The sequence below is a fragment of the Perognathus longimembris genome, chromosome 14 (assembly GCF_023159225.1).
Source record: "Perognathus longimembris pacificus isolate PPM17 chromosome 14, ASM2315922v1, whole genome shotgun sequence".
NCBI lineage: Eukaryota > Metazoa > Chordata > Mammalia > Rodentia > Heteromyidae > Perognathus > Perognathus longimembris.
The window spans coordinates 62,247,750-62,272,002 of NC_063174.1; the positions used below are offsets into that span (position 1 = coordinate 62,247,750).

The 24,253-nt window shown below is 49.9% G+C and overlaps 2 protein-coding genes across 5 annotated transcripts in view; one reads left to right on the plus strand and one right to left on the minus strand.

Moving 5' to 3' along the window:
• The window catches only part of Brf1 (BRF1 RNA polymerase III transcription initiation factor subunit), a 54,298-nt gene that overhangs the window by 26,932 nt on the left and 3,113 nt on the right, over positions 1-24,253 (minus strand). For all 4 annotated transcript variants that reach the window (XM_048361910.1, XM_048361909.1, XM_048361913.1 and 1 more), the window contains exons 2-5: positions 14,891-14,971; positions 9,712-9,885; positions 7,638-7,669; positions 4,161-4,233 (exon numbers count right to left, since the gene is read on the minus strand). In XM_048361910.1, the coding sequence (XP_048217867.1) occupies positions 4,161-4,233; positions 7,638-7,669; positions 9,712-9,885; positions 14,891-14,971 (360 nt within the window). The remainder of the gene's footprint in view (positions 1-4,160; positions 4,234-7,637; positions 7,670-9,711; positions 9,886-14,890; positions 14,972-24,253) is intronic.
• On the plus strand, positions 603-3,771 carry Btbd6 (BTB domain containing 6). Its single transcript, XM_048361914.1, has 4 exons — positions 603-1,044; positions 1,151-1,241; positions 1,345-1,463; positions 1,626-3,771. Exons 1-4 carry the CDS (start codon positions 674-676, stop codon positions 2,656-2,658), a joined length of 1,614 nt encoding a protein of 537 aa, XP_048217871.1. The 5' UTR covers positions 603-673; the 3' UTR covers positions 2,659-3,771.

Genomic DNA, 24,253 nt, shown 5'->3' on the forward strand with positions numbered 1-24,253 from the left:
GCTGGGCGGGGTGGCTCACAGCAGTAACCCTAGCTACTAAGGAGACTTAGAGCTGAGGATCGGATTTCAAAGCCAGCCTGGCCAGCAAAGTCCCTAAGACGCTTTATCTCCAATTAATCACCAAAAAGCTGGAAGTTGAGCTGCGGCGGCCTTGAGCAAAAGCAGCTCAGGGACAGGGCCCAGACCCTGAGTTTAAGCCAAGGACTGGCATTAGGAAAATAATAAGCATAAAAATTCAAAAAGGACATCATCATCATAGCCCAAACATCACCCCGGGGTGAATGGATAGACACACAGCGGAATCATCCCCGACCTCGGAAAGGAAGGGAATTCCGGCACGTTACACGGCTGGCCCCTGGGGCATTATGCGCAGTAAAGAAAATACACGGGGGGGGGGGGGGCAGTCTGCATACTAAGCTGCTGAGGGCGACCGGGAGCGCACCCCGACTCCCCGACCCCACTGCTCATGCGCGGCGGCCGGCGGGCCAGACCCAGCGCCCTCGCAGGGAGGGGCGGGGCCTCAGGCCAGCGCCTGACGCACGGGTGACGGCGGCGCGCCGGCGCGGCGGGTACGTGCTGGACGGCGCCCCCCGCGGCCGGGCCCGGGCGGGCGGAGGGGCCGCGGGTGCGGGGCGGGCTCCGCGCGAGGCGGGCGAGGGCTCCGCGCGGCCCCATGCTGCTGCCGCTGGCGTGCCTGCACGGGCGGGTGGCGCAGTGCCTCACCTCCTTGCTGGTGCTCGCAGAGCCGCTCCCCAGGCCCCGGCGCGGCGGCGGGAGGGAGCGCGGCGCGGCGCGCCCCAAGGCCGAGGCCCGCCCCGCCGCCCGGCCCACGAAGATGGCCGCGGAGCTGTACCCGACCCCCGGCGCGGACGCCGAGGCCACCGACATCGCCAACAGCAACGCCGCGGGCAGGAAGGCCAGCCCCTGCAGCCCGCCCCGCCCGGCGCCCGCCCCGCCGCCGTCCCCACCCGCGACGCCGGCCCCGGACAACAACAACCCGGAGAGTCCCCACTGGCAGTCCTTCCACCCGACTCTGCGCGAGAGGTGAGCCTCCGCGGCCGCCTGGCCCGCCCCAGCCCCGGCCCCGGCCCCGCGCCCCGGCCCCGCGCCCCGGCCCGCCCGCCCCAGCCGTGTGCCTCTGCCTTTGCAGGAACGCGCTGATGTTCAACAACGAGCTCATGGCCGACGTGCACTTCATCGTGGGGCCCCTGGGGGCGTCCAGGCGCGTGCCTGCCCACAAGGTGGGTAGGGGCGCAGCCCTGTCCCGGGCCGGTGCGACTGGACGCAGTCCTCCCTGGCCTGCCTGACTCCCAGGGGCTCACTGCCACTCTCTCTCACCCACAGTACGTCTTGGCCGTGGGCAGCTCTGTCTTCTATGCCATGTTCTACGGGGACCTTGCGGAAGTCAAGTCTGAAATTCACATTCCTGACGTGGAGCCTGCTGCCTTCTTGGTCTTACTAAAGTAAGTGCTCTGCTCCAGGGCTGGAAGGATGGATGGGGTGGTTCCTTTCTGATGGTCCTGGGGAAGCCTCTGCAGACTTAAGAGGCCATGTGCACAGGAGCCCGAAGGCTCCTCTCCCCTGCCAGCCCTGGCAGCCCCCCAGAGAGTTCCTGCCTTGCTCAGGTACATGTACAGCGATGAGATCGACCTGGAGGCAGACACAGTACTTGCCACTCTGTATGCTGCTAAGAAGTACATTGTGCCTGCGCTAGCCAAAGCCTGTGTCAACTTTCTGGAGACAAGTCTGGAAGCCAAAAATGCCTGCGTCCTGCTGTCCCAGAGCCGGCTATTTGAGGAGCCTGAGTTGACCCAACGCTGTTGGGAGGTCATTGATGCACAGGCTGAGATGGCTCTGAGGTCCGAAGGCTTCTGTGAAATTGACCGGCAGACACTGGAGATCATCATGACCAGAGAGGCCCTCAACACCAAGGAGGCTGTGGTCTTTGAGGCTGTCCTGAACTGGGCAGAAGCAGAGTGCAAGAGGCAGGGCCTGCCAGTCACTCCACATAACAAAAGGCACGTCCTGGGGCGGGCTCTCTATCTTGTCCGAATTCCAACCATGACCCTGGAGGAGTTTGCCAATGGTGCTGCACAGTCAGACATCCTGACCTTGGAGGAGACCCACAACATCTTCCTATGGTACACAGCTGCCAACAAGCCTCTCCTGGACTTCCCTCTAACCAAGAGGAAGGGCCTGGCCCCACAGAGGTGCCACCGGTTCCAGTCTTCTGCCTATCGCAGCAACCAGTGGCGGTACCGGGGGCGTTGTGACAGCATCCAGTTTGCAGTGGACAGAAGGGTGTTTATTGCCGGGCTGGGCCTGTATGGGTCCAGCTCTGGGAAGGCTGAGTACAGTGTGAAGATAGAACTCAAGCGACTAGGAATGGTCCTGGCTCAGAACCTGACCAAGTTTGTATCAGACGGATCCAGCAACACCTTTCCAGTCTGGTTTGAGCACCCGGTCCAAGTAGAACAGGACACCTTCTACACTGCCAGTGCTGTCCTGGATGGCAGTGAGCTCAGCTACTTTGGGCAGGAGGGGATGACGGAAGTACAGTGTGGGAAGGTGGCTTTCCAGTTCCAGTGCTCCTCAGACAGCACCAATGGGACTGGAGTCCAGGGTGGGCAAATCCCAGAGCTCATCTTTTATGCATGAGGCCGTAACAGGGCTTGGCACCTGCTCTTCCTCATAGGGAGGCCACCCAGGAAGTGTGTGGTAGGTGCAGGACACTGCTGACTGCCTTACTCACACTGGTACAGCTCCTTCTCCAAGCAGCCAGGGCCTGATGGCTGAGGCCTAGGTGTCTCCTGTACACTGAGGTACACGTCTCAAGAAGGTGGGCAGGTGTAAGGCAGGCCCCATATACCTGCCCAGTGGCACTCAACAACTTTGGGGGCACTTGGATATTTCTCCTACCCTTTTGGATTCTAGGTGGCTCTAGGCTTACCTTGAGACCTGTCCTTCAAAACCCAAATTGCTGAAAAGTCACTTAAAATAGTTCATCTATTTAAGTGGATTTTCGTAATAAAGGTTTAACAAAACCAGAACCACGTGTAGGTAAAGTGACTTAAGAGTTATATAAATTGGGGTGTTCTCTTTCTCAGACAGCTGAGAATAGCTGCCATGAATAAGCCATATATAATTGCTGAACCGTGCTGAATGGTCAGAAAACACATCGTGAGGGAGCCTTTCTGTCCCTGAGACTCCTGTATGGTGTCCAGGCTGGCTCCCTCTCCAGGGCTACAGCTAGGACACTGTGGAAGGCCAGGTATATGGCCGTTGCTGTGTGCAGAGCATCAAAGTCCTACGGCAGGAGACAAATTCGAGATGCTGGCTGTGCTTCACTGTGCGTACACTGGGTGAAGCAACTCCCTAGCCCCTGTGTCTTTGTTCTCCACAGCTATTTGCTTTGTCCTGGAAAACCTTGGCCTGACCAAGGACTGTCCCCACCAGCAGTGACATGGTACATGGTGTCGGCCCCAGCCCAGTGTGCTTCTGTGGTTGCTGCCAAGCACCAGGATCTCAGATGACACACACTGTATTCCCGGCCCTCTACCCCAGCCCCAGGTAGTGCTTTGTTACTACAGACGACACTTGAGACATTGATGGATCAAGAGTAAGGAGAAGGCCACCAACCACCCTTCTTGATAATAAAAGTTATAGAAAGGCAGTGGCTGGGAAAGCACCTGCCTCCCAAGAGCTGTCATCCTTCTGAGGAGGCTGTGCCTTCCTCAAGGCACCTGCAGGCCAAGTATTATCAAACCCTGTGAAAGTAAGACAGGCTTCCAAAAAAACAAAATGTACTCATTACCTGACTTACGGTAACCCCTCTTAAGACAACACCTTAATAAAAGAAACAGTAGGACAGGCTCCCAACATGTAGCACTATACCCTTTTCCTTCCGTCTACAAACCAGTGCACACTCTACAGGCTCTGTTAGCAGGCCTTCTAAGTCTGCTTCAAAAATAAAGCCCTACCCTGCTGTACTATCAGGAGATTTTAGGAGACATTCTTGCCTTGAGGGTCCTACTCTTTGGGGCACCTTGGCAGGCTAGTTTCTAGGAGTTTCTGCCTAAGCTCAGCCTACCCATAGCTGGTGCATTGTTGCAGAGCTGCCAGGGGCCCAGTGGCACCCTGTACAAGCCTGGCATACATACCTATAGCTGGTGCGTTGATACAGAGCTCCCTGGCCAAAAGCAGGAACGTCTTTCCCAGCACATACACATTTACCTGTGAAAGAAGAGCGGGAAATGCTTTGGTGTTAAAAGAAATGTATGTACATGCATATGCTGTTTCTGGGCTTAAGCTAGTGCTCTAACACTTGAGCCATACTTCCACATCCAGCTTTTTGGTGGTTAATTGGAGATAGACTCTCTTGGACTTTCCCATCTGGGCTACCTTCGAATTTGATCTTCAAATCTCAGCCTCCTTAGTAGCTAGAATTAACTGGCCTGAGCTACCAGTGCCAGCTTTTTAAAAGTTTTTTTATTTTCTTTTTCCTTTTTTTGGGTCAGTTGTGGGGCCTGAACTCAGGGCCTTGGTGCTGACCCTAGCTTTTTCGCTCAAGGCTAGCACTCTTGCCACTTTGAGTTACAGCTCTACTTTTTTTTTTTTGGCCAGTCCTGGGGCTTGGACTCAGGGCCTGAGCACTGGCCCTGGCTTCTTTTTGCTCAAAGCTAGCACTCTGCCACTTGAGCCACAGCGCCACTTCTGGCCATTTTCTGTATATGTGGTGCTGGGGAATTGAACCCAGGGCCTCATGTATAGGAGGCAAGCACTCTTGCCACTAGGCCATATCCCCAGCCCTACTTTTGGTTTTTTCTGGTGGTTAATTAAAGATATGAGTCTCAAACTTTACTGCCTGGGCTGGCTAAGAACCACAATCCTCAGATCTCAGCCTCCCGAGTACCTAGGATTACTGTTACAGGCATGAGGCCACAGGGCTATCTTTTTTTTTTTTTTTTTTTTTTTTGGCCAGTCCTGGGGCTTGGACTCAGGGCCTGAGCACTGTCCCTGGCTTCTTCTTGCTCAAGGCTAGCACTCTGCCACTTGAGCCACAGCGCCGCTTCTGGCTGTTTTCTGTATATGTGGTGCTGGGGAATCGAACCCAGGGCCTCATGTATACGAGGCAAGCACTCTTGCCACTAGGCCACATCCCCAGCCCCTAGGGCTATCTTTTTCTTAAAGTGCCTATTTTACTGTTCAGTCTTCAAAGAATCCAGTGTCAGAGCTCCCTGCTGGCCCATTCAAGCCCCTCTGCACCAGGTGGTCTTCACCAGCCTGCAGATCGGCAGAGTCAGTCTTCTTCCTAAGCAGCTGTTTAGGCTCCCCTCTACTGCTCCTCAATTACTTGCTTTCAAAAAACAACAAAAACCTATTTATAGGATGTGGCCATAGAGTACCTATTGTGCTTTATTCAGATATCCTCCTTGCCACCCTCAAGCCAGCCACACGCAACCCTATACTCCCATGGGTGCATAGGTCTGAGCCTCGGCCCTCTTGCTGGGTGGTTTCTCAAACTGTTCTCTACTGCTCCTTCCGCAGGGTCCCTATCTGCCTCAGAGCCCCCTGCCATGGCTCTCCTCCTTGCCATAGGAGAAGGGCAGTTCCTTGTGGGAACACTGCCACATGCCAGGAAAAGCAAGGACCTGGCCCGAATACAGGACCCCCAGACACTCAGTACACCCCTGCGGAGCCCAGCACTGGCCTGAGGTATAAGCAGGTGCTGGGGAGAATCTTCTGGGTGGGCCTGAGTAGGCCGGGCAGTGTGGAAGATGTAAAAGGCCAAGAAAGCCCAGGTTCCCACACCAATGCCAGTGTCCTAGCCCAAGCCCATGAACGTCTCTCTCCCGCTCAGCTCTCTGAGGACCCAACTGCTACCTGGCCCCAGGCTGGCCCCTGGGACTCTAGGACTCATAGTGCAGCCAGTCTGGCCTTGTAGTACAGCTTTTCCTGAGACTCCCTTGCCTAATCACCCTGGCCTGTGAGTCCCTGGGCAAAGCCCCTTTTCCTGAAGTACCCATGGATGCTTGCAGACTTCAAGAAGCAGGGACCCTAAGGAATGATACACTGTGAGGTTCACATCAGAGGCAGGAACTAGAGAGAGGGCTTGGGACATGTCATTAAGGAGTCATCCTGCTGGGAAGGCTGGGCTAGATACTACATCCAAGCAGCCATGGGCAGTGGTTTACGAGTCACTTCCTGCCTGTGACTGGGTGATTTCCTTGTCTAAGGTTCTCCTGAGGTGCCATCATAAGGACTGATGGTGTACAGTACACCTTCTGAGCCAGTACCACCTTCTCAACAGTCCCTGGATCATCCTCCAAGCTGTACAGGGTATATGAATGTGTGGTGTGTATAAATGTCTGGTGCTATGCTGGTGTGCTCAATATGAGCACACCAGAGGCAGGAGCCAGAGGGAGAGTGTAGAATATGATAGCAGTGAGTCTAACATGTGCCCTTCCCAGGAGCACTCTGGCTCTTGTGCTAGATCCTTGCAAGCCTCTGTTTAGGCCACTTCATTTTGGTAGTGGGGCATCCCGGATCCCACTGAAAAGCTGACCCTAGCCTCTGTCTGCCCACTTCCCTCTAACTCCTTACCACCTTACCCTTGGGTCCAGATGGACACTGGTGGATGATGAGACACGAATGCTGGCCCTGGTGGTACCAGTCTTTCCTAGGAAGTCACTGGGTTGAAAACCAGGTCATATGGCCTTGCCCTGAACTGAGTACAATGCATCTGAAAAGCAGTCACTGGATTATCACAGTTCCAACAAGCTATTTTTAGTTTGGCCACAAAATATTTCACCAATAACTGCTTAGAGATGCCATTTATAAAGACAGCTGGGAGGACAAAAATACAAGAGAACATCTGAGCCAAGTCAGTCCAATTGTTGATCATTACTGGAGAGCCCTGAGCCCAATCATCAGAGGCAGTAGCCTGGCCTACAGCTCTCAGGATCCCTGAGGTTACTCTGATCTAGATGGGAGATTTCCCTTTGGCATGCAATCCATGGCATCTTCATACTGCTGTTACCTTCCTTTTCCATTACATTTCTCTTTCCTAGTTTTCAGCAGATGATCACAATGGACTCCTGGTCTTGCTACAATGCAGGGCATAGTCTGAGGACTTGAGTCAGCCTCCCTCTAGCCCTGTACCTCAGCACTGTCATTGGGGACATAATCTAAGATCCCATCTCCCCACAATGTCTAGTTATTTGACAAAGGCCCCTTCTCCCCACAATGTCTAGTTATTTGACAAAGAGCAAGGCAGCAGAAAATGCTTTCTTAGAACCAAGAAAGCAGGTGACTCCACAGTTCAGAATGCACGCAAAGGGGGCCAATTTTCCCTTATTTTTAAGAGACTCTCCCTCGCCTAGGACAAAATTTACATTCATTTCTCAAGTGATTCTAATGATGGACTGTCTGGGTCCTGGATAGCACTGTGTCAATGAGCTCTGCCAGCAGCTGTCTTCTCCCACAGACCTGGGCTCTCACTACACTGCCTTTCTACCCTGCAGAGGAGGCTTTCTACCACACAGGCAGCACAGATAGGCCTCCAGGTGTGTGGAGACACAGGCTAGGCCCCAGTCACCCCTTCAGGTAGGGAAAGGCATAGAAGTAAGGAGATATACCTGGAGCAGGTCACTGAGGTCAAGAAGCATGTCTGCAGCTGGAGTTAAGGAGTGTTTGCACAGGCCATTCATCCAGGGAGCACAGTGCTTACCAGGGCCATTCATCCAGGGAGCTGAAGCGTCACTGTTAAATCTAAACCAGCACCTGGTCAGGGAGGTGAAGGCCCTGATGGAACTTGAGGCATCACATCACGCCTGACCAGAACCTTTGCTGCTTCAGAACCTGAGGGAGGGCTCCTGGAACCTCCTTCCAGGATGGGGCCCCAAGGAGGTGTGGGGAGCAGGGTTAGGGAACCATGAACAGGGGCTTTAGCTCTCATACACCTCCCCACTGAGGCGTTTGCCATACTTGGATCCTCTGACCCAACACAGCATGGAAACACACAACAACACTCAAGCTGCATTTCTTGAGTGCTTACTGAGCACTTGCCAGGTACCAAACATCCTGGTTGGCAAGCACGGACTCCTGGGAGACAGACACTGGTATAGCAAGGTGATGAATGCCCACAGGTACTTCCACAAAAGGGCTGAGGGGACTCTTGCATGGGACCTGTCCTCACATTCAGCAGATGAGTAACCAGTACCAAGAATATGTCCCAAGTAAGTCCAAACTCGGTTAGGCACTTGAAATAAAAACCAAGTCACTGGGAGGGCCTAATCATCAGTCAAGTTAAAAATCACACTACTGGCTGGGAATATGGCCTAGTGGTAAAGTGCTTGCCTCATATACATGAAGCCCTGGGTTTGATTCCTCAGCACCACATATATAAAAAATGCTGGAAGTGGCGCTGTGGCTCAAGAGGTAGTGCTAGCCTTGAGCAAAAAGAAGCCAGGGACAGTGCTCAGGCCCTGAGTCCTTGCTCCAGGACTGGCAACAAAAACAAAACAAACAAAAATCACACTATTGGCTGGAGGTATAACCAATTGTACACTGTATTTAGCAAGCACAAACCTTACACACACATTCAGATCATTCGTCTGCTACTAGCTTGAGAAGAAACTAAGAAACTCTCTTAGTGCTGAGTTAGATGTCCAGAGCAGGTATTCAGGGGAAAATCCTCAGGACCAGACATACCAGGATGGAAGAAAACCCATGACATTCTAATCCTAGAATCGCAGCAAAGCACAGGCTTCAAGCCCTTGGAGGAAAGGAAATTTCTTAATTCTACCTGGCCTCTACTGCATTGTGGAGTAAAAACAAGACTTAGTAGCAGAGAGGACTACTGAGAAGAACTGAGCAAAGAAAAGCAAAAATCAAAAGGAAAAGAGGAAGCTGGACCTTGGTGGTTCATGTCTGTAATCCTGGCTACTCAGGAGACTAGATTTGAGGATTACAGTTCTGGGCAGGAAAGTCTGTGAGTTTTTTGTTTTTTTTAGGGGGGGGGGGGCGTCGGTCATGGGGCTTGAAATCTGGGCCTGCGCACTGTCCCTGAGCTCTTCAGCTCAACGCTGGCACTCTACCACTTGAGCCACCGCACCATGTCCAGTTTTCTGGTTGTTAATTACAGAAAAGAGTTTCATGGACTTTCCTGCCCAGGCTGTCTTTGAGCCTCGATCCTCAGATATCAGCCTCCTGAGTAGCTCAGAGGACACAAAGGAAAACAAATGGCATATACACAGAGTACCAGTGCACATGGACTAGTATGCTTAGGACTAGATGCTCAGCAAAGGCGTATATCCTTCTGTGTCCATCCCTTCAGGAAGGCAAGGAGGCAGGAAGGGAGGCCTGATACTGTGAGGTGTCCCCTGCCTTTACATCACCCAAAGCCACAGGGACATGGAGCCAGCGTGGGTACACCCAAGTCAGCAGCAGTAGCTCAACTCCTCAAACCACAGGACACCAAAAACAGTGCCAAGTTCAAGTCAGTCCACGAATGAGGAGAAAATCCAGAGCCTGGTGTCGAGAGGCCAACATAGCCCTGGCTCTCCAACTCCAAGCTGTAGAGAAGGAAGTCCTGCGCTAACCAGACCAACCATCTAATATGGGTCTGTTGGCTGAGTACAAATACCAACTTCTATAGCTACCAAATACATACTGAGGAAGGTCCCAAGGGAGTTCCCAAACAAAGGATACGTGGTGTGCCTTCTGTGCGGCAGACCAGGTAGAGGCAGGCAGCGATCACGTGGGCCATCTTCCGGCCTCGAGTCAAATGCTTGCTCACAGCCATCTTGAAGAAGTTGAAGGCTGTGTCAAGACAGTGCTGGTTCAGCTGCAGCTGGCTCCCCAAGTGGTGGATGTGGCGTCGCCCTAGGACACAAAATGGGTGACTTTATCCAAACATTGCTGCTCAATTGCAGCCTTCAATTAAAAGCATAAGAATCAGGGCTGGGAATATGGCCCAGTGGCAAGAGTGCTTGCCTTGTATACATGAAGCCCTGGGTTCGATTCCCAAGCACCACATATATAGAAGTAGCGCTGTGGCTCAAGTGGCAGAGTGCTATCCTTGAGCAAAAAGAAGCCAGGGACAGTGCTTAGGCGGAGTCCAAGCCCCAGGACTGGTTAAAAAAAAAAAAAAATCACAAGACTACTATTGCAATTTAAGAACACAGATTTACCTTTGTCTCCTACATTTTTGGTTTTTTTGTTGTTTTTTGTCAGTTGTGGGGCTTGAACTCTGGGCCTGGGTACTGTCCCTGAGATCTTCAGCTTTCTACTACTTGAACCACAGCACCACTCTGGTCTCTTCTATATTTGTGGTGCTGAGGAATCAAACCCAGGGCTTCATGTATATGAGGCAAGCACTCTATCACTAGGCCATATTCCCAGCCCCGCCTTGCAAGTTTTTTAATTCACTTTGAGAATGAATTCCAATCAATTTTTTTTATGGCTATGCTGAAATGAGAATCAATCTTTTCTTTTTTTTAGTGCTAGTCTTGGGACTTGAACTCAGGTGCCCAGTTGCTGTCCTTGAGCTTTTTTACTCAGGCTGTCACTCTACCACTTGAGCCACAGCTCCATTTCCAGTTTTTTAGTAGTTATTTGGAGATAAGAGTCTCATGGACTTTTCTACCTAGGCTGGCTTTGAACAGTGATCATCAGATTATAGGAATGCACCAATGGCACTCAGCTGAAACATGAATTTCTTATGGTTTTCACATGCTATGAAATCCTACCCTCCCATATCACATTGCAGGCTCTGAACAAATCTGCTAAGTGGCTAGTATTTCTCTGTCAGGGACTCAATGAAGACTGGGTATCTGACAGAGATCTGTTTGGGCTGGTTGGCCTAGTACTATGTTGTGGTTTCCCATCACTGTGGTAGCAATGCTCCTTCTCCCAAAGTTACAAGCCTTGATACAACCACTTTCCCACAGCACAGGGGCCAGCCAGGCCATGCCACCTCACCCTTCCTAGTAGGGCCCTCTCTGTCCAGTCTAGCCTTGAATAGCTGCGAGTGTAGCCTCCCTCCAAGAGCCAGTGGCCTTACCTAGGGAAAGAAAGGCACTGAAAACATAAAATAAAGTGGAAAAGAAATAAGAATGCCTATCAATAGATCACATGGCTGTTAACATAGGAGAGAGCCTACAAATTATTAGACTTCCCTTTTTCTTTTTGCTTGTATCTGAGTGTGAACTCAGAGACTCCCACTTACAGAAAATCACAGTTGAAGTCAGCCCAGGAAGAAAAGTCCACAAGACTCCATCTCCAAAATATCCAGGAGAAAGCAGGCCTGGAGGTATTTTAAGTGGCAAGCCAGCCAGCCAAGCAAACAAGGCCCTAGGTTCTGAAATCACACAGAACTGATCTCTCACCACAGGAGAATCAAGCTAAAAATCAAGAGCTAACTACCTTAGTCTACCAATAAGTCTACAAAAGCAAAATAGCACACTAAGATCTTAAGACACAGCTTGCTTTGAGTCATAACCCTGTGCCTATGTGGCAGTTGGTTGGTATGAACTAGCCTTGCCCACGGGGGAAGGTGCCACCTGTGTGTGCTGGGGACCTACCATCTACCACAACCAGAAGCAGGACGGGTTTACAGCACTTTGTTGGCCTCCCAGAGCGGCCAAGGAGAAAACAACCAGGGTGGCATGTTGTCTAATAGGCATCTTGCCTGGAGGAAGACTTGGAGAGCTTGGGGCTATACCTAACCGGAATGTCCATTTACATTTGCAGTGATCCTAAAGAAAACAACTAGGTCTAAGAGGTCTCAACACAAAGCAACCCTGCTTTACCAACCCATGGCTAACATGCACACCATGGTGAAGGAAAAACAGGGGTCTCCTATTGCCACTGCTAGTCAACATGGTACTGAAGTTTCCAGGCAGCGCCATCAGGCAAGAAAAAAACAGGCAGCTGCCCCCGCCAAATCTGTGTGCCAAGTCTAACTAAAATGATAGGTTGGTTCAAACAGTTGTTATGAGGCAGACTGTAACTCCATTGGCCACCTGCATGTGGCAGGCTCGACCATGTGGTGTTTGCCTTTATAACCGACCCGAGCATGGCGCGGGGCGTGCGGTCCCAGCTCCTGAGCCTGGGCTGCGGCCCCGGCCAGCCAGTCTGCTTTTTATGGTCACGGTCCCAGCTCCTGAGTCTGGGCCGTGTCCCTGGCTGGTCAGTATACTTTTTACTTCCCCAATAAATCCATCTTTTTACTTGAAAAAAAAAAAATAACAGGCAGCTGGAAGGCTCCTTGCACACAGGATGGTCATGAGTTCTTCAAGGTTAAAAAAAAAAAACAGGATCAGGGGCTGGGAATATGACCTAGTGGTAGAGTGCTTGCCTCGCATACATGAAGCCCTGGGTTCGATTCCTCAGCACCACATATATAGAAAAAGCCAGAAGTGGCGCTGTGGCTTAAATGGTAGAGTGCTAGCCTTGAGCAAAAAAGCCAGGGACAGTGCTCAGGCCGAGTTCAACACCCCTCCCCCACCCCCAAAAAAGAAAACAGGATCAAAATTCAAATATTAATTGGGGAAAAGTAAACAAAGCAAGTGTAAACCTTAACCTCTAAAGAGCTAAACAATTCCAAACACACCCATTTTTCAGAGATCAGGAGACCCAGTACTTCTCAGGTAACAATTCTCCCCAGGGTGATCTACAGATAAACATGATCCTTTAACTGTAGAAATAGACAAGTGGACCTTAAAACTCATATTGAGGGGCTGGGGATATGGCCTAGTGGCAAGAGTGCTTGCCTCATATACATGAGGCCCTGGGTTCGATTCCCCAGCACCACATATACATAAAATGGCCAGAAGTGGCGCTGTGGCTCAAGTGGCAGAGGCTAGCCTTGAGCAAGAAGAAGCCAGGGACAGTGCTCAGGCCCTGAGTCCAAGCCCCAGGACTGGCCAAAAAAAAAAAAAAAAACTCATATTGAAATTCAAGGGACTGCTAAATGCTGGTGACATGCCTGTAATCATAGCTACTCAGGAGGCTGAGATATGAGGATCCCAGTTTAACGACAGCTCAGGCAGGAAAGTCTATGACACCTGATTAACAACGTAAAACCTGGAAGAGGAGGCTCAAGTGGTAGAACTCCAGCCTTGAACAAAACAGCTAAGGAATAGCACCTAGGCCCTGAGTACAAGCCCCAGTACTCACCAAAGAAAAATTTCCAAGGATAGTGGTACATATCTGTAATCCCAGCACTTAGGAGACTGAGGCAGGAGGATCAAGAGTTCAAGTACAGGGCTGGGGATATGGCCTAGTGGCAAGAGTGCCTGCCTCGGATACACGAGGCCCTAGGTTCGATTCCCCAGCACCACATATACAGAAAATGGCCAGAAGTGGCGCTGTGGCTCAAGTGGTAGAGTGCTAGCCTTGAGCGGGAAGAAGCCAGGGACAGTGCTCAGGCCCTGAGTCCAAAGGCCCAGGACTGGCAAAAAAAAAAAAAGAGTTCAAGTACAGCCTTGGCTATACCGTGAGTCTATCTCAGAAAGAAAAGTAAAATCTGAAGGACTCAGAGAAGTTAATGTAGCACTCTTAAAAATAATAGTTGGGGGGCTGGAGATATAGCCTAGTGGCAAGAGTGCCTGCCTCGGATACACGAGGCCCTAGGTTCGATTCCCCAGCACCACATATACAGAAAACGGCCAGAAGCGGCACTGTGGCTCAAGTGGCAGAGTGCTAGCCTTGAGCGGGAAGAAGCCAGGGACAGTGCTCAGGCCCTGAGTCCAAGGCCCAGGACTGGCCAAAAAAAAAAAAAAAAAATAGTTGGAAGCCAGGCACCGGTGGCTCACACCTGTATCCCTAGCTACTCAGGAGGCTGAGATCTGAGGATAGCGATTCAAAGCCAGTCTGGGCAGCTAAGTCTGTGGTACTCTTACCTCCGATTAGCCACCAAAAAACCAGAAAAGGCACTATGGCTCAAGTGGCAGAGCAGTAGCCTTCAACAAAACAAGCTCAGGGGGCTGTGCCCAGGCCAAGTTCAAGCCCCAGGACTGGCAAAAAAAAAGAAAAAGAAAAAGACACCAAAGAAAAAGACACCATAGGAATGAAAAAAATAGCCCATGGAATGGATGGGTGAAAATGTCTGTATCTGACAGGCGGGGATGTAACTCAGTGACAAAGTGTTGCCTAGTAAGTGCAACATCCTGAGTTTGATACCCAGTACCAAAAAAGAAAAGACAAAAAATCTAAAAAGTTGAAAAAAGTGTCTATATCTGATAAATCCATATCTAAAATATATAAAGACCCTTTATAAATCAATAATAAGACAAATCACTCAACTAAAAACAGGCCAACGGCTGGGAATATGGCTTAGTGGTAGAGAGCTGGCCTACCATGTATGAAGCCTGGATTCCATTCCTCAGCACCACATACACAGAAAAAGCCACAAGTGGTGCTGTGGCTCAAGTGGTAGAGTGCTAGCCTTGAGCAAAAGCTCAGGGACAGTGCCCAGGCCCTGAGTTCAAGTGCCACAACCAACAACAACAAAAAAAATTAAAGTGTCACTGTTGTGTCAAATTGCTATAAACTTGTTGATCCCACACTATGGCCACAGACATCAGTAACAATGTAGGCATGGCAGGGCCTGGGGACCTCCTCTGGTGACTTTAGTAGAACCTGCAGGATGCCTGGGGAGGCACTGATGATGGAAGGGGGCTCCTTCAGGAGTATGACTGGCCATGGGCTTCGCAAGAAGCAGGATGTGACAACAAACCATGATGTAACTAAGGATAGGGATGAGATGGGGAGAAGCTGTAGGACCAGAAGCAGGAGCTGAGACCTGGTCCATGCTCACCCTTAGCTGTGCAACCCCATCTCCGGGCCCCACTGCAGGGCCAGGTTTGTCCCCAGGAGGTAATACCGTTTTGCAGTGTCTGTGCTCTTGACTCCTTCCCCAGGTTCACATGGAAGCCACCGCCCAGGGTTGGGGTCTTGCCAGCACCTGGAAACAGAAAGACAGATTAGTGGAGCCTGTAGAGAAAACTCAGGTAGCCATTTCACTGCATGCAGTACACAGCAGAGACCAGTACTCATGCAGGGAAGAGATGCAGGCCATGCAAAGAAGCCCCTCTCCTTGCCTAGCCAACAGATGTGGATGCAAGCTGGAGCCAAAAGTGGACCATGTCCATCTACATGCTCCTAAAGTACAAGTTCCAGTGGAGCACTACCAGATAACACCTCCCAATGGCAGGAAGGTGTGCCTGTGTGGATAGACCCCTACGCTCCACTCATAGCTCTCTGTATGCCAGGCTGGCCTTCAGACATGTTATACTTGCATAATAATTACCTACAGGCTCCTGGAGGGAAGGAATTGTTTCTGCAAGACCTGGAGCCCTTGGCTAACCAGTCTCATCTCCAAGAGTTATCATCCAAGTTTCCACTCAATTGTCCATGACACACCCACAGAGAGTGATAACTTACAACTGACAGCAACCCCAGAATTGACAGCAAGCCCAGGGGCTGGGAATATGGTCTAGTGGCAAGAATGGCCAAGACATGAAGCCCTAGGTTCGATTCCTCAGCACCACATACACAGAAAAAGCCGGAAGTGGGTGCTGTGGTTCAAGTTGGCAGAGTGCTAGCCTTGAGCATAAAGAAGCCAGGGACAGTGCTCAGGCCCTGAGTTCAAGCCCCAGGACTGACATATGTTCAAGTATGAGCAAGAATGAGCCTCATGTCCTGCAGGCAGTGGCCTTAGGCAACCATCACATCTGTGACAATATATAGGCAGAACACTCAGCTTCTATAGTTAGGGGCACATGCACAAAACCTCAGCCTAGGGCTGGGAATATGGCCTAGTGGCAAGAGTGCTTGCCTCCTATACATGAAGCCCTGGGTTCTATTCCCCAGCACCACATATGTAGAAAACAGCCAGAAGTAGTGCTGTGGCTCAAGTGGTAGAGTGCTAGCCTTGAGCAAAAAGAAGCCAGGGACAGTGCTCAGGCCCTGAGTTCAAGCCCCAGGACTGGCCAAAAAAAAAAAAAACCTCAGCCTAATGAGGGACCTGAGCATGCAGACCCAGTTAGAGGGACACAGTGGAAAGAACTGTAAATGCAGAAGTGATAGAGTCAAAGACAGGGTTGAGGACAGCCCTGGGGGAAAAGTATAAGGCCAGCCACCTATATTAGCAGGGACCCTGTGCCAGTCAGGAGGCAGCCACCAGTGCAGTCAGTGCAGAGCCGGCATAGCCTCTGGATTATCTGTAAATAAATGTGGACTCCAGACAAGTACTAACAAGGCTCTCTAAAAGGCCAGCAAACTGAAGTTCAGCTAAAAGCAAAAGGAATTAAGAGTACCAAAGAAATTTTGAAAAGAACAATGTATGGAGTCAGGCACCAGTGGTTCATGCTGTAATCCTAGCTACTCTGGAGGCTAAGACCTGAGGATCACACTTAAAGCTAGCCTGAAAATCCATAAGCTAGGCAGGAAAATCCATGAGACTCTTATCTCCAACTAACCATGAAAAAAGCTGGAAGTGGATGGAGCTGTGGCTCAAGTGGTAGAATACTAAACTTGAGTACAAAGGCTCAGGTATAGCGCCCAGGCTCTGTGTTAAAATCCCAGAACTGGCACCAAAAAAAAAAAAAAAAAAAAAAAGAACAACGTGTGGGCCTAGTTGGGCAGCTCTAGTCATGTACAGTGAAACTGGCCTGGAAGCAGAGCTGAGTAGGGCACCAGCCTCACTGGAGCCCACAGCCCTCCTCCATTTGCAGCACCTGTGCTGCTGAGTCCCAGAATGGCCAGCATCATCTACTGCCTCCTGGTGGTTAACCTGGCCAAGAGGCCAGATTCAGTGAGGGAATGAACTCTATCTCAGTAGGACCAGGAGCAGAGTTCAAGTGCTGCAACTTGGGATCTATGTATTAGTTCCCTATTGCTACTATAACAAGTAACAAATTTCCACAAGTCCATTGTCTTCAAGGAGCTAGGGCAAGAATCAGTGTGCCCTGGATGGGGATGGGGGGTGGAGGGGAGGCCAGGTGGAGGCACAATGAGGAGACTTCTGATGTGGGAATCAAGGAGAGAGGCCAAGGTTCTGGGGCCATTGCAGGGCCCAGAGGAGACCTGGTCTACCTAGACTAGGATTGTAAGGGTTGGGTTTCAACACATAGTAACACTTTCTGTATTTGGGGGTAGTAATTTCTTAAGTGTAATTTTTACTTGAAATCTTTTAGATAAAGGAAATCTAGTCACTATAACAGAACATCATACCCATAGCAGTTTTTTTCCAACATATACTTCCCCTCCAACTTTTCTCTTTTTTTTTTTTTTTGTTGTTGTTATTTAGTGTGCCAGTCCTGGGGCTTGAACTCAGGACCTGGGCACTGTCCTTGAGCTTCTTTTGCTCAAGACTAGCACTCAATCACTTGTGCCACAGTGCCACTTCTAGCTTTCTCTGTTTATGTGGTACTGAGGAATCGAACACAGGGCTTCATTTATGCTAGTAGGCACTCTACCACTAAACCACATTCCCAGCCTGAGCTTCTTTTTCTCAAGACTAGCAATCTCTCTCTCTCTCTCTCTGTTTATTGGGGATGAGTCTCATGAACCTTCCTGCCCAAGCTGGCTTCAAACCATTATCCTCACTCAAATCTCAGCCTTCCTGAGTAGCAAGGATTACAGGTGTAAATCATTGATGCCCAGCCCAAATATTATTGTTTAAAAAGAAAGTGATTACCCTGTTGTCCCCAATATAAGTGGATTTATGCTTTTAATAAAAAGTCAAATAACAAAAGGACACAGGTCAAAGTATAAAGGCCACTGTCTGAGGACAGTTACCTCCATTGTAGCCACATTTCCTGCTCAGAGATAGAGAGGACAGCCAGGGGTCTCCTGACAGAACATGAACATAGAGAAATGTCATGTTATGCAACATGGTGACTTCAACCTCAGTTGTGTTTAATTAATTCAATGTCTTTATTCCTCAACCCAAAACATCTTGCAGTTACCAAATCGTTGCCACATGCACACCCACCACCATTCCCCTCTCTTGTCACTCTGCTCTCCCACTTTGAAAGGAACCCAAGTGCCCAACCCTCCAGCCACCATGCCTGGGGCTGCTCTGGGTACACCTGCTCTGGCAGCAACCTCTTGACTGTGGCTTTCCCCCTCACCCCCATCATGCGCGTGCAGCCAAGAGCATTCATGGGTGGTATAAAAAGCACTTACTCAGCAAATCTCAGCATGCTGAGGTATGGGCTCACACTTGGGCTCCCTAAAGTGTGAAAGAAGAAAGGCCGTGTAACCTTGGACTAGAAAAGCCCACTAGTAATACTTATCCTTCAAATTTGCTCAACTCTCCAAACATTTGGTATTTTCTTTTTTGTTTTTTTAAAACTGGGATTTTCTGTATTGCTATGTAGGGAGCTATTGAGGCTGGCCTGGATCATGAGATCCTTTTACAACCAAAATTCTAAGATTATAAGTGTACACCATGATGCCCCACTAACATTTGGTATTTTTTCTTTTCTCTTTGTTGGCTGTGGGGCTTGAACTGTAGACCTGGGTGCTGTCCCTGAGCTCTTCAGCTCAAGGATAGGGCTCTACCACTTGAGCCACAGCACCATGTCTGGCTTTTTCTGTATATGTGGTGCTGAGGAAACGAACCCAGGGCTTCATGCATGCTAGGCAAGCACTCTACCACTTAGCTGCATTCCCAGCCCCCCAATGGAATTTTCTATAAGTTTCTATAACAAAAAATATTGTCCCATCATGGACATGGAAGCTGAACTTAAAATTCCAGGACTCCAGAAAAGAGCCCTGAGGGAGCAAAAGGTGCTGAGATTTGCACAACCAAGACAGCAAGGTTATGTCACAGTCTGGATACTTTGGGGCATACAGGGCCACATCCTCTATGCTAAACCAGACCAAGAAGAGGGACCATGCAACTTCAGCCCCAGATAGGCCCCCACATAGCACCCATTCCATTCAAAGGCTCCTCCAACACAAGAATAGCTTTCATGAACGGTATGCTGATTAAACTCAACCAAGGGCTATGTTGCTGCTGCTCTTCTTTTAAAGACTCCTTGAGGCCAAGCGCTGGTAGCTCCTGTCTATAATCCTAGCTACTCAGGAGGCTGATATATGAAGACCTTGGTTCACAGCCAGCTCTGGCAGGAACATCCGTGAGACTCTCATCTCCAATTTACCACCAGAAAACCAGAAGTGGAGCTGTGGCTTAAAGTGGTAGAACAATGGGCTGGGAATGTGGCTTAGTGGCAGAGTGCTTGCCTAGCATGCATGAAGCCCTGGGTTCGATTCCTCAGTACCACATAAGCAGAAAAAGCTGGGAGTGGCACTGTGGCTCAAGTGGTAGAGCGCTAGCCTTGAGCACAGAAAGGCTCAGGGACAGCACCCAGGCTCTGAGTTCAAGCCCAAGACCAGTCCCTCCCCCCCCCCCAAAATAAGTTCTTGCTTTAGCCAGGTGGGTTTGGCCTTGGTTGATTAAAATTTTGTTATATCCTGTTCCTGTTAATTATGCCATATCGCTTTGTAGACTGAAAGCCTGAGCTCAACTAATCTGAGCAGAGGGGTAGGGCCTGTTGGGTATGGGATAAAAGAGGAGCAACCTGTCTGCTCTGGGTGCTTGCTTACTGGATTTTGACTGTTGGTGCAACCTTCTGCAGAAGTAAACTTTGCCTTGCTGAGTTCCTTTTGCACTGTCATCCTCATTCTCTGAGGCATCCCAACATCTCAAGGTGTAGCTATTAGTAGTGAGCACAGTTTGATCACAAGGGCCTGGGAGTGGCAGGCTAGCAAAGCAGAGGTGACACAGTTTAAACCCATCTCCTCTCACCCAGAATGTGGCCAGCACTTCCAGGGGCAGATGTCTTTCACCAGGATATGGCGGGACTCTGAGGAGCCACAACATAGAACTAGAGATCCCAAGTCTTCCAACCTAAAAACTAGCATCTGTCAAGATTGAGAGGCATCAGACACAGGCTAGACTGCTGGACCCTTCATGGCAGAAAACTCCCCAACAGATGGAGCCGCCTCCCTCCTGAGTCTCCCTCCAGGACTAAGGCAGCAAGCCTTTCACAGCCCCAGCACAGGGGCGTCTGTCACAAAGGGGTTGTGAGTATATAACTGACCGTACCTGAAAACACAGCACTTACAGATGCCTTAACTTGAAGGAGTTTGCAGACATTAAACGTTTATTTATAGCCAGATGCAGGTGGCTCATACCAGCAATCTTAGGGACTCAGGAAGCTGAGATCTGAAGATCTCAGTTAAAAGCTAGCCTGGGGCAGGAAAGTCCATAACAATTAACCACCAGAAAACTGGAAGTAACACTGTAGCTCAAAGTGGTAGAGCACTAGCCTTGACAAGAGGCAGCACCCAGGCCCTGAGTTCAAGCCCCAAGACCAACAATAAAAAATAAATAAAATAACCAGGTGCATGGGCTGGGGATATGGTCTAGTGGCAAGAGTGCCTGCCTCATATATATGAGGCCCTGGGTTCGATTCCCCAGCACCACATATACAGAAAATGGCCAGAAGTGGCGCTGTGGCTCAAGTGGCAGAGTGCTAGCCTTGAGCAAAAAGAAGCCAGGGACAGTGCTCAGGCCCTGAGTCCAAGCCCCAGGACTGGCCAAAAAATAAATAAATAAATAACCAGGTGCAGTGGCTCACACCTGTAATCCTAGCTACTCAGGAAGCTGAGATCTGAGGATCACAGTTCAAAGCCAGCCATTCAAAGCCAGCTGGGACAGGAAAGTCCTTGAGACTCTTATCTCCAATTAATCACCAGAAAATCAGAACTGCTGCTGTGGCTCAAGTGGTAGAGTGCTAGACTTCAACTGAAGAGCTCAGGAACAGTGCCCAGGCCCACAGTTCAAGCCCCATGACCAACCAAAATATAAATAAATAAATAATTGAAATTCTGATAACAGGTACCTACAGTAGTTCATACATGTTAATCCTAGCTGCTCAGGAGACCAAGATCCAGAGAATCGTGGTTCAAGACCATCCCATGCAGAAAAGTCCAAGAAACAAACAACAAAAATCTGAGTAGAAGGCATGGCTCAAGTGGTAGAGTGACAGCCAAGCGAGCAAGCAAGCTGAGCAAGCACAGGCACTGAAAGCCAGGAGGTAACAGCTGAGACCTTATCATCCTAGCTACTCTCCAGGCTGAGATGTGAGGATTGTGATCCAAAGCTAGCATGGGCAGACAAACCCAAGAGACTTTCTTTTTTGTCAGTTGTGGGCCTTGAACTCGGGGCCAGGGCACTGTCCCTGAGCTTTTCTGCTCAAAGCTACTGCTCTACCACTTTGAGCCAAAGCGCCACTTCCAGTTTTCAAGTGGTTAACTGGAGATAAGTCTCACAGACTTACTTTCTTGCCTGGGCTGGCTTCAAACCTTTTCTTTTTTTTTTGGCCAGTCCTGGGCCTTGGACTCAGGGCCTGAGCACTGTCCCTGGCTTCTTCCCACTCAAGGCTAGCACTCTGCCACTTGAGCCACAGCGCCGCTTCTGGCCATTTTCTGTATATGTGGTGCTGGGGAATCGAACCTAGGGCCTCGTGTATCCGAGGCAGGCACTCTTGCCACTAGGCTATATCCCCAGCCCCTGGCTTCAAACCTTGATCCTCAGATCACAACCGTCTGAGTAGCTAGGATCATTGGTGTGAGCCACTGGGGCCCAGTCTAAGAGACCCTTATCTCCAATTAACCAGAAAAAAAGTCATAACTGCAGACATGGATCTAAAGTTACAAAGGCATCTGAGCAATAAAGCTCAGATAGAACACAAGGCCTGGAGTTCAAGTCTAATATCAGCACCCCCTGTAAGGTTCACCAGAAAGGAAACCCACCCTATGGTGCAGGCAGAGAAGAGTTTATTGGGGGGAAAGTAAACTGCTAGTCCACACAAGATGGAGGCATGGAGAGGCAGAGGGGAAGGAAGAAGGGAAAAAGAGAAAAGAGCAAGAGAGTGTAAGAGAGAAAAGCAAAGAGCAGAGACCGTGTTGAGTCAGATTATATAGGAAAAGGTGGGAGATATGGACAGGTGGATTGAATAGGACCGTGAGAAGGAGGTTTCCAGGTGTGCCAGTTACCTAGCTAACTCAGGTACTGGGCGCAGACTTAAACAGGTGGGGGGCATCTGCATGGAGCCCTCCCAGGAGTAGACTTTCCTATACAGTTGTGCCTTCCCCCTACATTCCACTTTTGTTGGTCTAGGTGGCATTGTGGAGCCAAGATATGATTTTTTTTTCTTTTGGCCAGTCCTGGGCCTTGAACTCAGGGCCTGAGCACTGTCCCTGGCTTCTTTTTGCTCAAGGCTAGCACTCTGCCACTTGAGCCACAGTGCCACTTCTGGCCATTTTCTATATATGTGGTGCTAAGGAATTGAACCCAGGGCTTCATGTATATGAGGCAAGCACTCTACCACTAGGCCATATTCCTAGCCCCTGGACCCAAGATATGAGAACAAAGTCCACCTCCTTTCATGTAGAATAACCCTAATACCATCAGGGGGGAAAAATGCTGAGTCTAGGGCTGGGTGTGACTCAGTGGGCAGAACACTCATTGAACATATATGAGACCTTGGGTTCCCCATCCTTTGCATCATAAATGAGGAAAATAATTCTGATTATGAGAACCACAACAAACACTCTTACATACCCCACTATGTTCTGATGGTAGAGGTTTGCTGCTCCCAGCACAGAGGCAGAAGTTATGAGCACAGAGTGCCAGGTATGGGGGCTCCCTCTGTGCCAGGATCCTCGAGTGTAAGTGTAGTAACTCTTAGAGAGCCCAGAGTCTGAAGTCAACCATCTACTGACAGAGGGAAGCCTCCAGGGGTCAACCGTCCACCCACAGAGGAAGGATCCAGGGTACAAGCACTTTGGGGAAGCCCTTCTTTGCCTTGGAATCCTTACACACAGGAGTATGCCCAGATTCTTATATGGTGGCACAGCCCTCTCCAGCCCACCCATTGCCTTGCATTCAATTCTCCTTGGCTGTGGTCCTCAGATTCCCATCCCTTCCCTCAGCATACACTATGCCTGGGAAGGCCACAGATACCAAAGCACAGGTCGAGTGGTTTCTGCAGGTAGGACCTTCCTCCTGCAGATGCTGGCCACCTATCCTGATTGATGTTTCAAGTTACATGTTGAAGCTAGGTCTATTAAGTATCCAGCTTAGTTCTCAATAAGCAAGAACACTTAAGAAAGATAGTGGCCTTAACGCTTAGAAAACACCCAACCTGGATTGCACATGTAATCAATCCTAGCTACTCAGGAGGCTAAGATCTGAGGATTGCGGTCCAAAGCCTTCCTCCAGCCTTCTGCTGGAGGAAGAGTGAGCTGAGCAAGGAGTACTGGGCACTTATCTGATAACAGGAAACTGAGAAGTCACCAGTTTCATGATCATGGTATGAGGAGGACACTTGGGACACAGAGGGATGGTACAAAACAGATGACATCTCCCAGGTATAACCTGAATTGCCCCCATGGGCTAAGAACCCATGGTCACATGCCTTCCCAGAGGCCCTGATGGTTGGTTGCTAAGGCTCCCTCTCTGGGGCAAAGTATCTCAGTGTCATCCCTTAACCAAATTACCCAATGTGGAAATTTCTGGTTTCCACTGTGCAGAACCAACTTGGGCCCTGCTCTTCCCTGCACAGAAGGTAGTAGCTTCCTGACACCTGGGGCAAATTTGTGTAAGTGCATGGTGTGAGGAGCTTAGTCCATGTCTACTCCACACCACCTGCCCTCACACTCGGTGGGTATGGTGAGAACAACATGCTGTCATCAGACCATGAGGCACACCCCAGGACAGGACCTTCCTGTGGGAAGACTTATACATCAGCTACCAAGATAACTTGTTCCGAGTTTTGTTTTTTGGGATTTTTTGTTGTTGTTGTTTGTTTGTTTGGTGCCAAACCTGGGGCCTAGGCACTGTCCCCGAGATTCTTTGCTCAAGGCTAATGCTCTACCATTTAAACCACAGGGCCACTTCTGGCTTCTTGGTAGTTAATTGGAAATAAGAGTCTCACAGACTTTCCTGCCTGGGATGGCTTCAAATCACAAACCTCAGATCTCAGCCTCTTGAATACCTAGGATTACAGGTATGAACCACTGGCACCCAGCTAAGATAACTTGTTTTTATTACTACTGTTAGCACCCCATCAGACATCAACATCTTGACAACTGTAACAAGGCTGCAGGCAAAGTGACACAGAGCTACTGCCCTAGCAGTCCTAGCAATATTCTTGATGTCCATTGT

Excerpts from the sequence above, each read along its gene's own strand:
- Btbd6 (XM_048361914.1), top strand. The coding sequence starts at position 674 with ATGCTGCTGCCGCTGGCGTGCCTGCACGGGCGGGTGGCGCAGTGCCTC. Across the intron at positions 1,242-1,344 it reads GGCGCGTGCCTGCCCACAAG|TACGTCTTGGCCGTGGGCAG; the intron begins GTGGGTAGGGGC and ends TCTCACCCACAG. Across the intron at positions 1,464-1,625 it reads GCCTTCTTGGTCTTACTAAA|GTACATGTACAGCGATGAGA; the intron begins GTAAGTGCTCTG and ends TGCCTTGCTCAG.